Source organism: Rutidosis leptorrhynchoides, chromosome 9 (genome assembly GCF_046630445.1).
Source record: "Rutidosis leptorrhynchoides isolate AG116_Rl617_1_P2 chromosome 9, CSIRO_AGI_Rlap_v1, whole genome shotgun sequence".
NCBI classification, from domain to species: domain Eukaryota; kingdom Viridiplantae; phylum Streptophyta; class Magnoliopsida; order Asterales; family Asteraceae; genus Rutidosis; species Rutidosis leptorrhynchoides.
In genome coordinates, this window is record NC_092341.1 from 21,346,933 (window position 1) to 21,360,045 (window position 13,113).

The 13,113-nt window shown below is 29.4% G+C and overlaps 1 protein-coding gene across 1 annotated transcript; it reads left to right on the top strand.

Annotated features, from left to right (window-relative positions):
• The first annotated feature begins 1,300 nt into the window (after nucleotides 1-1,300).
• Nucleotides 1,301-5,349, top strand: LOC139866204 (uncharacterized). The gene is made up of 7 exons (XM_071854357.1): nucleotides 1,301-1,746; nucleotides 1,940-2,075; nucleotides 2,233-2,314; nucleotides 3,398-3,573; nucleotides 3,653-3,790; nucleotides 4,008-4,147; nucleotides 5,079-5,349. Exons 1-7 carry the CDS (start codon nucleotides 1,629-1,631, stop codon nucleotides 5,309-5,311), a joined length of 1,023 nt encoding a protein of 340 aa, XP_071710458.1. The 5' UTR covers nucleotides 1,301-1,628; the 3' UTR covers nucleotides 5,312-5,349.
• The last annotated feature ends 7,764 nt before the right edge of the window (nucleotides 5,350-13,113 follow it).

Sequence of the window (13,113 nt, forward strand, 5' to 3'; positions counted from 1 at the left end):
GATATGTTTTAAGTATTAAGTGAATGTAAATGCTAAAATCATTTAGTTTAATAACTCGTGGAACCATAGATTCCGACTAAGAAACTTGGTCAGTATAAATGAACTACATTTATTCTCCCACCAACTTGTTCCAATTTTCATCACAATTATTATTATTTTTGTCATAAAAGCTACATTACAACATTTTATTGGGACATGTATTTCGCATACATATGTAACGTAATTAATCCCGTAAAGATGACCCAGTTTTGAATAATAATAATAATAATAATAATAATATAATAATAAAGTTTGCTCTAAAATTGAGTATTTATATTTATAATAATAATTATTAATAATAACAAATGTCGCTTTAATTTTATTTTTCAAAAAACTAAAACACAATTATTATATGAAGGTTGTACAATATACTTCAAAGTTTGTACATGTGTTAATGAGATGTTTTATCATAAAGTTATATATATATGTTTAAATATGGTACATATGGTCATGATAGTGTTTTACCATAAGGTTGTACATATTGCTTCAAATATTGTACATATGGTAATGAGGGTATTTTATCATAAAGTTGTACATAATGCTTTATATATTATACCATTAACATGTTAATAATTTTATTTAAAATAATTAATTATTTTAATGACATCATCAAGTTAGTTACTATAAATAAATTTTTTTTTTAATTATAAAATATTTAAGATTAATGACATCATCTAAGTGACCTAGATTTTTTTCTTTTTATTTTTGATTTTTTCTTAACAAATAAATTAGCTTAATAATGACATCATCATTTTAGCATTTTAATAGAAACTACTACAGATTAGTATCAGCTTAATTTAATGATAATAATTAGTTCAATTTGGTGTAAACTTTCTTCTTCCCTCAAATTCTTTAAACAAACCATATTAATTAAATCAAACGATTTCACTCCAAAGCTAGATCTTCAAATTCGAGCTTTCAATTTACTACGATGGTTAACTCCGATCAAATCAAATCATATCCAGGTTAACATATCACAATCAATCATCATCAATCATACTTTTTGGTTTTAAACCTTATGTTAAGGGCTTATTTTGTAAATAACTAAAAGCTATTAAGGGCATCAATCATTCCAGCAGTATATTCTACAATCTTAAAGGGATCAAAATGTAAACATCAAAAAACACGAGGGACCACTAACACGAAAGAAATCACAAACCATCTTCAATTCGACCCGACCTATAAATACCAAGAAAATGCATCAATGGCAGCCTTGCGCCTTAGCCCTGTACGCAGTAGTCTATATATCTATCTATATCTATCTATCTATAATAATATATAGATCTATCTTGATACTATATCTATAATTTCCAATTTTTGATCTATTTGTTAGTTCACACATAAACAACATATATCCCTCCCATCTGTTGTTCTTTCGCATATCTCAATTAGGGTTTGCTGTTGATTAATTATCGCCATTCTCCTTCTTACACATATTATTATAATACTCAATATACAGTATATCGATATTGATATGTGATAGATTTATCGTTTGAGGCAATTGTGCGCGATTTTTGGGGGTCAATTGTCACCGATCAGATTTTTAGGGTTTTTGTGTAATTTTGATTTTATAAATTAAAGAGATTGTTATGGATAAGAAGAAGGTCTCTGTTCCTCTTATTTGCCATGGGCATTCTCGTCCAGTTGTTGATTTGTTTTACAGCCCTATCACTCCAGATGGCTTCTTCCTCATCAGTGCCAGCAAAGGTATATCTATATTTGTATCTATTATCATAAATTTATCTCCTTTTTAAAAGTTTGTGTTGATCTGTAACATCTGCACTTGTATTATGTTAAAATACTTTGAATGTGTAGGTATTATGAATTCCTGAAATGTATATGGTTGTTGTGCCTTTTATAATTGTTGTGTTGTGACTTACATTTAGAAACTTGTTATCAGATTCAACACCTATGCTTAGAAATGGAGAAACTGGAGATTGGATAGGTAATTTTGAGGGGCATAAAGGTGCAGTTTGGAGTTGCTGTTTAGATACTAATGCGTTACGTGCTGCGTCTGCTTCTGCTGATTTCACTGCGTATGTGGTCAATATATATCTATTTTTTGTTTTCTGTTTCTTATGGTAGTTCTTTGTTTTGTTGATATTATTACTTTATAATTTTGGGATGTCACAAAGGTTTCTTTTTTGGCGCTTCTTGTTATGTTCAATGTTCTGATGACTAATCAATTTGCAGGAAATTGTGGGATGCATTAACTGGAGATGTGTTGCACTCGTTTGACCACAAACATATTGTTCGAGCATGTTCTTTTTCTGAGGTAGTCTCATCTTTCTATATATGCAATCGGTTATGCCTTAGCTTCAGTCTTTTATGACTGTTTGACAATAAAAAGGAAATCACCATAAAGTTAATTATCGGGGGCGGGAATGCATTCGTATGTCAGATGTGTAACATGATGAGAATGTGTCTACCAGGTTAAGAGCATAGTTTTTGTTAGTAATGATGATGAGATTCATGTTTAAGTACCAGTTGTGATTCAGTTAATCTTGAATCTCTAATAATACTTGGATGTACCATAAATGATGTTTGTTCAAAAAAGTGGAATTTATGTTTGGCGTTTTTTAAATTTGATTAGCATACAGACTCATTACGTCGTACAAAAGGACATTTCTTTTGTATCGAATTCACATCGATTCGTAATCTTTACAAGTGATATCACTTTCTCCAAACAAAGTTCATTATTTTCACATATGATCTTGCTTTTCTAATCTGAATTTATAATGAAGAATAAAAAAGATTAGTTAGGATGTTATGTTTAATTGTTTAGCAGCACTTTAGTGAAAAAGTGGTTGGAGACAGCAGCTCTAAGATCTTAATTTGATTTTGAAGTTATGGTTAATAAGGAATCAATGTGACAAGGACAGATTGGAAATATTTTAATTTATTTTTATCATCTATATCTACATTTATCTATATATGTCCGTGTGCGTAAATTAGAACTTGAGTATCCACCATTAATGAAATACCAAACTGCTTTTTGTGATTTTCTGTTTTTAGTTCAGATTGATTTGGTTTGCAGTTTGCTTTTAATTAAATGCTTTGTAACATCCATAATATATCAACGGTCAGGAAAAAATCTTTTAACTTTACTGAATTTACCTTTCCGAGTTACTTGTTAATCTCATCATTACTTGCTATATATTTATGTTTTTTTCTAGCTGCTGCTTGTGTATGTGCATGTGTACGCAGAACTTTGATATTGCCCTAGTAATTTTGAGTACAAGTTGCACAACTACATACTCGATCATAATAAGAATTTATCTTTACTTGTGGATAAACTTGTTAAATTATATATTTTATCGTCATGATTAATAAATAGAAATGAATATACTTTATACAGGATACACATCGTTTGCTCACTGGTGGTTTTGAGAAGATACTTCGCATATTCGATTTAAATCGACTCGATGCACCACCTGTAGAATTTGAACATTCTCCAGGTTCTGTTAGGACCGTTACATGGTTACACAGTGACCAGACAATATTGAGTTCTTGCTCTGATTCTGGAGGTGTAAGGTATTTAATTATTGGTTATTTTGTACCTCGATTTGTGTATATTGGAAATAACATAGTATACGTGACTATATATTGGCAGGCTATGGGATGTGAGAAGTGGGAAGATGATTCATACTCTTGAAACAAAATCATCTGTGACGAGTGCTGAGGTCAGCAACGATGGCCGTTATATAACCACTGCCGATGGATCTTCTGTTAAGTTCTGGGATGCAAACCAGTATGTTTTTAATAATAATAATAATAATAATAATAATAATAATAATAATAATAATAATAATAATAATAATAATAATATAATAATAATAATAATATAATAATAATAATAATAATAATAATAATAATAATAATAATAATAATAATAATAATAATAATAATAATAATAATTATAATTTTACATATAGTATAATCGGCGTTGTTTGTTTCTGGTTTTATAGTTTTGGATTGGTGAAAAGTTATGAAATGCCGTGCAATGTGGAATCGGCGTCATTGGAACCAAAGTATGGTGATAAATTTATTGCTGGAGGTGAAGACATGTGGATTCGTCTATTTGATTTCAACACCGGTGAAGAAATCGGTATGCATTTTGTTACTTGTCCAATTTAATTATACTTCCATGTTACCAATATAAGTAGGTTTAAGTTTCCATTTATTTGCTTATAAATGTGTACCTTTTGGTTATTAAATTTATTCAGTATCGAATGAGTCAAAGAATAAACTTAGTTGAAAAGGTAATAAGGCTAACGTTAGTACTTTAGATTGGTGTATTTAGAACTTTAAATTATTATGGTAATATAAATATAATAATATATATATTGATTTTCATACTCATCGCCAATACATTATACACTTGTTTAAAAACTGTACAAGATGTATTTTTGTAGGTCAACTCAGCCTGGACCAGTCCATATTTACAGAAATACTAAACTATGACACATTTAAACCTGACCCATTTTGACCTGTTAGCCGACCCACCCATTTTACTAACTCTACTAATAAAGATTTGGTTCATTTTGCTGTTTCTTTACATAACATTATTGAGCTGCCTTTTATTACATACGATGTTGGATTTTTAATTTTGTCACACTGTTTTAAGGATTTGCAATGATCTTGGATCTTCAAATTATCTTATTTTACACCGTAAAGTATCTTCGTACGAACATGCATCGTTGCATATAGTTGCCGAAGCTGGATTTTTTTTCACCGGGGGTGAAAATTTATTAAAAAGCTTAGCAGCTTTTGTGGGCAAAATATGAAGGTTTTTGGGCAAAATATGGAGGCTTTGGGGGCAAAAAATGGGGACTTTTGGGCAAAAAAAAATCCACTGGGGGCAAAATTGAAAAATCCAGAATTTTTGCACTAAAAAATTACAAATCCACTGGGGGGCAGGTGCCCCCCGCCCGTACATATATTCGCCTCTGGTTGCATACTCATTAGTCACTAGAACATGTGGTCTGTTTGTCTGTGTCATTATGTTATCGAAATACAAGTCATATTTTTACATGCAGGTTGTAACAAGGGACACCATGGTCCAGTTCATTGCGTGAGGTTCTCACCAGGAGGTGAATCATATGCGTCTGGGTCCGAAGACGGAACGATAAGAATATGGCAAACAGGGCCTTTGAATACAAAGGAGAAAGAAAGCTTAGTTCCAAATGGGCCAAGTAAGGATGTGAAGCCCATAACAGCTGATGAAATTGGCACAAAATTGGAAGATTTGAAAGTTGGCAGCAGGGAGTAAGGGTTGGGTGGGGGTTAATTAGCTAGAAAACATACATATATGTTTGTTCAACTTTTGTGTGTGACTAAGTTGTAAGTCTATGTTATCATCACTACCATCTTATGAAATAAATAGACACTGCTTGTGGAGTTTTACTTGCTTCTAATTAATATCTTCTATTCTTCTGGTTGAAATTACAAATCTATAGTTTCTATTATATTGCTAAAATGATATGTCATTATTAGGTTAATTTATTTGTTAAGAAAAAATTAAAAAGAAAAAGAAAAAAATCTAAGTATGGTGGGTGATGTCATTAATTTAAATAATTTTGAATTAAAATTAAATCTTATTAATTAATTTTAATTATTATTATTAAATCTTATTAATAATTATTTTAATTATTAAAATTAAATAGTTAAATTATTTTAAATAATTATTTTGAATTGAATACGAGAAAGTATAAAAGTTAGCCAGAATGAAACCAATTCTACATTTATATTTTGATTTACACTTTTAAATAAAATGACAATCAATATTATCTCTTATGATTGGATGTGAATTGTTAAATATGCATTTTAGGTGTTTGATGAAATGTTCTGCTGACGAGTTTCTTAGTTGGATTATGTGGTTCCACGAGTTATAAAACTAAATAACTTTAGCATTTACGTTCACTTAATACCTATCATTAAACTGTTGTTTAAACAAATCCATGGTTCCACGGGTCATTTCAATAGTTAATAATGTAAGTTATAGTGTTATACTGAAATTTTTCATATTTGTAAAATAATTTTCACTAAAGAAGATATCTGGTAAAACTTCAGGCAGTTGGGTTATCAGACTTAAATAGGAAAACTGAACAAAGTCTGTCTTATATTCACAGATGACTCGTGCATGCTGACCGTAGAATTGAGATGTTCTCTAATCATGAATAAATGGTTGTTAATGACTGTAAGCTGTGTAACAGAGGGTTATGAATGGGTTAAACATCTTGAAATGATTTTCATGTGAAAATATTTTATTAAGTATATACCCCGTATTACTTAGGGTTGAAGACAAGTTTTGTTTTCCATCCCAAAATAGCCGAGGTGTTTGGATAATTATAATTTTACAAAAGATCTCAAGTTCAAACTTTAATATAAATATACTCTTCGTCATACTCTTGTAACATGATCATGAAAATTTTTGTTCATTTACTTAAGTTTGGTTTTGAGTCTTTAGTTAGAATAAAGGAAAAATTATATGAAATTATTGGATTATACATCTACAAGACATCCAAAGTTTTTTATTTTATTTTTGTAAATCACTTATATTTTGGAAACAATTTCATAGGTCATCTAGGTTTGCATAGTGTTTCTTATGTACCAAATCAGATTAAAATTCATCCAAATATATAAATTTACATACTTGCCTGTGTATTTGTTAATTTACATTATTTATATTTCTCTTCAAATATATGAATATTTATGTTTTTTTTATATATATATTTTTTGATTAATTTATAGTCGAATTTGATATATAAATAAGAAATAACATCAGAACTTTTGTAACCTGTAAATTGTTTTTAAATATAAATGGTTTAAAAAATAAATTAATTTATTTATATTTATATTTATCTACAGTATCTAATAAATCTCTAAAATGATGGTATCATAAATAAGGATTATTTTAAGCTTAAACAAAATTCAAAAATAAAAAGAACAATTCTAAGCCCCTCATGATGATGTAATTAAAATAATTAATTATATTTAATAAAAATATTAACATGTTAATTGTATAATATATGAAACATTATGCACAACCTTATTATAAAATACTCACATGACCATATGTTCAATATTTGAAGTATTATGTACAACCTTATGGTAAAACACTCACATGATCATATGTACAATATTTGAAGCAGTATATACAACTTTATGATAAAACACCAAATGACCTTATATATATAAATTTTAAAACAAATTATACAATCTTTTACAAAACATCTCATGAACAAATTTACAAACTTTAAAGCATATTATATAACCTTCATATAATAATTATATTTTAATTTTTAAAAAAAATTCAAGGAACATCTGTTATTACTTATTACTAATAATTATTATTAAAAATGTAAATACTCAGTTTTTAAGAAAACTTTATTATTATTTACTATTATAATTATAATTATAATTATAATTATAATTATAATTATTTTTATTATATTATTACTATTCAAATATGAGTTCTTTTTACGGTATTAATTACATTACATATGTATGTGAAATATATGTGTAAATAAAATGTTGTAATGTAGGTTTTTATGACAAGAAATATAGTAATTGTGATGAAAATTGAAATAGAGTGATGTGAGAATAAATGAAGTTCATTTATTATGACAAAGTTAAGTACATATTGTAAAAATAACGTTTATTATCTTAGTCGGATTCGTGATTCTACGGGTCATTAAATTAAATGACTTTAACATTTACATAAACTTAATACCTAAAACATATCATTAAACTGTTTCGTTTAAACAGACCCTTGATTTCACGGGTCATTTCACTAGTACATATACTAAAACCCGTCCGACTTTTAGTCGTTTGACAAACTCAAAACGACAAAGGGGTAAAACAAAAAAAAAACACACTTTGAACAAACTGCAATCTCATCCCCTAAAACAGGGATACAAAACGTAAATTCGTTATTTTAATTACCAAACTCCACCCAAATTTATAACGACACATATCTTCTCGCTCGCCGCACGTTAAATTTTTCCGAGACTACCATTCAACTCGCAACAATTTTACAAACCCGTTACAACTAACTATACGTGAAACGGACCTATTTAAAAAAACGCTAAATACTTCGGGCCATTTTCCATACATATACATACACCTATAATAAACAACTCAAACTACCTACATCATATCGATGGTTTCGTTTCCCTTTTTTCTGCCATCTTCCTGGAGTTAAAACGCACAGGCCATTAGCTATACTAGGTATTAACCACGTGTATCCAAATACACCCGTAAAAAACCATTTTTAATTCTGTAAATACATAACGCTACGTTAATTATGAATATGCAACCCGAAAGGCCCTGCGACATTGCGCTGGTCACTAGTAAGTACTAACTTGAGTGACGTATAAATGTAGGATTCCTAAAATTGTAAAATAAGATAGGAGGAAGAACATTTTGTAACAGAACACTACAAAATGGTCAAACATGACGAAGTGACGAATAATTTATTTACTAATTTTATTTTTTCCTTTCTCCAAGTATTCACTCAAACCCATGAGCTTTTGTTTAGATGGCAACAATTGTACCTTGTTACCAACTATTCTACAAATTCATGTGAATATATTCAATATACTGTATATCTTACTGCATTTTCACTTACTAATAATAATTACACTTTCTAAATATAAGAAATAATTCTCCACACCTCTTTTGGTGGGTTGTATATTGATCATATATATACAAATACAAGCAAGGTCAAAGGAAATTACAAGGAAGATTCCCTATACTTTAGGATTACGTAATCCCATTATCTTTAGAAATAATATTTATTCTAATTTTATCATTAATACCAACCCACCCCCCCCCCCCCCTCAAGCGAACTGGCGGTGGCCCGACATGAAGCCTGGCGCGAAAACTCTCAAACAACGGTTTTGGAAGACTCTTTGTGAAGATGTCTGCAAGCTGATGTGTAGTAGGCACAAACTTGGTGTAAAGTTGACCAGAAGCAACTAACTCACGAACAAAATGATAATCAATATCAATATGCTTAGATCGCTTATGAGAAACTGGATTTTGGCTCAAAAACAACGTACTTTTATTATCACACAAAATTGTTGGATGATCCGGAGGTAAGATGTGATGACCCGAAAATTTCCGATCAAATTTAAACTTAATCTTTGTATGATTTCGACATGATAAGCAAAGTCTGTAATGTTGAGACTCAAAAACTTTAGAACTATATTCATATAACCAATTACCCTTTTTACTGTGCTCGACGATTCACGAACATTTATGTGTATGTAGATATGTATATATAATATATAGTTACATTAATTGAAAACGTTAACAAATTATTAGAGGTATAATACTTTACATGAACATAATTGTTTCAATATATGTTTAATATATTTATCGACGAAATTAAATGATAATATCAAACGATTGAATTATCAGATACATCGTGATATGATTACGGGTCTCTGTTGTGAGGTCCACTGTGATTTAAGAAATCTGTTCTTTTTAACAATATTTTGAAAATGGTAAAGTGATTTACAAGTAAGAATAAATGTGTCAATTAACAGAAACTAGACAAAAGTTAGTGGAAATTTCTGTTAAATTTTTTCAATGCATGCTTTACAATAACTTCCTCGTGACCCTTGATAAGTTAATTATTTAACTTTCATAAAATTAATAGTAAGAACATGAAATGTAAATGGATATCGACAAGATAAGCAAATGGATATGTTGATTTAAAACGATTTCATACGTTTAATTGTTCATTGGACTTAACCCTACGATTCACGAATAAACTGTAAGTAAAAACTGGAAACCATTATGACTTATATATTATATGATTTTACTTTATTAAATGAAAATGTTTTATGACATAACAATTTCTATTATTTAAACCTTTTAAAGAATGATTTTGAATATAACTAATTCTGGAAAACTAAATTATATTTATTCGATTTAGTACGAACACGTTTTTCGATATAATAGAATTTGATTATAAAATGTTTTTATGGATTTTCAATGATATGAAAATAAAAATAAATATAAAATAAAGATTTCTAATGAGCACCAAAAGACTACAACATTTCATCTCAAGATTACAAGTTAAAATGATGAAAATCACTAAACCTGCACACTTACACGAGAAAAATCATAACTAAATCATACGGACTCGAAAAAGGGTGACTCCGGTGTCTAGACGTCCGTAACTCAAAAATCTACAACTTTCGTGAAGACACCATATGCGGATCGCGTACCTATCTACAAGAAACGCGTAATGTTTTAAAATATTACACGGGAATTGTAATCTTTACACGAAACGCGTAATTCGTCGGCATAAAACACCAAAATTGAGGCGGCCGCGTAATTCGTCGGCATAAAACACCAAAATTGAGGCGGCTTCACTGTTTTAACACATTTTTATATATATATATATATAATATTATTATATTACTTAAATTATTATTACTAATCTATATATATACATAATCGATCTGCGAGCACACCTAAAAAAAACATACAACTATATTTTACTCCGTATCATATTCATCATCATAATAATTATTATTATTTTGATATTATTATTATTATTATTATTATTATTATTATTATTATTATTATTATTATTATTATTATTATTAAGATTATTATTATTATTATTATTATTATTATTATTATTATTATTATTATTATTATTATTATTATTATTATTATTATTAATCTTATATAATTATTTATATTAGTTATGTATACAATACTACGACGGGGTTATGTTCGGGTGGTTTCAATATGAGTTTTTCAAAACGGGTTTTCAAACCGTTTTAAGCTAAGGAAATTATGGGTTATAGCTATAGAGGTTATGGGTAATGTTCGTAGGTATTATTTGAAGTCAAACCTAGTGTTTATCATCTCCGTTGCGTCTACGTACTCTCCTGCAATATTGAATCACAATATTGATACGTGAGCATTCATATCTTATCTTTTAAAATATTAATAGTGTATCCATGTCTAGTGCTCGAGTATATATATTTATGCATGCTTGTATATTTTAATTTTGTCGTTAGATAGTTTATGATGAGACACGAGTTTGATACATATGCCACTAATATAAAGTATATGATATGCATGTCGTTGGAAAGCTATCGAAAAATTAATAACTTTTCATTTAGAAATCGTGTGTTTTCGAGAAACGGATTAAAAGTTATGGTCAACTGAATTATGATTAATATTAATTAAAATTGTGTTTGAAACTATAAATTGATATTTAAACAACTTGTTTATGAGATTGATAAATTGAATTTCTAAATATTATTAGTCGAGTAAATGAATTCTTATATAAGACACGTCTCGTTTTGTTGAACAATTGTCAAAGTTGACTGTCTTATCATGTTTTAAAGCTTTATAAACACTATAATCTGATTCTACAAGTATTGGAAAACAATGTGAAATAATAAACATGTATAGATTTAAAAAGGTTGACTTTTGAGATGACTTTTGTTAACTTTTGCATGTCGATCTCGAGCATTAGGATTGTGATACATTATGACCTAACCTAGCTTATTAGACATGTATTGACCAACATATGTTCTCTAGGTTGAGATCTACGGTTATTTTGCATTCTGAGTTTTGGTCACATTTCGGTGAATGACCTTATGTGCTACTAAGGTGAGTTTCATATGCTCCCTTTTTAATTGCTTTTGCAATCTATAATTTTGGGCTGAGAATACATGCACTTTATTTTAAACGCAATGGATACAAGTACATACTAAATTCTACACCGAGTTTAAACCGAAAATCCCTTAGTTTTGGTAACTAGTAACTGCCGGTTATAAGAACTGGTGGGCGCGAGTAGTTATATATGGATCCAAAGGGCTTGACATCCCCGTCTGTTCCAGGTATAAAAACCCTAGCCTGAACTATAAAACAGACGTATACCATTTGAGTTTAGTACACGTTGGTTTGCGTGCATTGTACATGTTGGTTGCATGTATGTTAAAACAGGGGTACTTATTAGATATACGTTAAAGTTTAGTTACCAGGGTGCTCAATCTTGTAGAATAATATGATAAACGTTTCTGGATGAAACAACTGAAATCTTGTGATCCACCTTTATATACAGATTATGCGCAACATTAAAACTATGAACTCACCAACCTTTGTGTTGACACTTTTAAGTATGTTTATTCTCAGGTTTCAAGAAGTCTTCCGCTGTTTGCTTATAGGTTATACAAGCTATGTGTATGGAGTCATACATGCTTTATTCAAGAAAACTTTGCATTCACAAAATCATCACCATGTATCTTATTTTTACTGCATTATCAACTGATGTAGTATTGTAAACTATTATGTACGGCGATTGTCTATACGTAGAAATCATCAGACGTCGAAAACCTTGGATTTATATATTCATTTATGGTGTGCCTTTTCAAAAGAATGCAATTTTTACAAAACGTATCATATAGAGGTCAAAACCTCACTATGAAATCGATGAATGGTGTATTCGTCCAAAGGGATTTGGAAGGATCGTCACAGTTGGCATCAGAGCTTGAGGTCATAGGGAACCAAAATTTGCATTAGTGTGTTTAACTGATAATTGTTAGGATGCATTAGTGAGTCTGGACTATGACCGTATATGTTTTTACCGAGTTTTGCTTATCATTTCTTGTCAGAAATTACATGCTTATCATTCGTAAGTCTAGACACGTTTTCCTGCATTTATTGCATAAATAGTGTATAGACAAATTTCATATCTTAAGCATATATATTACAGTAGACTCTGTTTACACTTTCCGAAAATTTCTCCGTAATTTATGAGATTCTGGTATTATATATACATATGTAAATTATGTATCGGAGAATAACAAACTAAATCCTATAATCTATCTCATATCAAAAATCAATTCCCTGATTATACAAGATGGATCACGTATCTAGTTCAAATTCCTTAGATTCCGACAACTATTCCGATATGGAGTTTCACTCGAGCTCCGAAAGCAGTGTGACCGGAATAGATCAACCAATTAGCCATCATCTATTCTGGATGAATTGGGGATGGGTTCGTAGCTTACTTAATCATTGGAGACAAGAAGA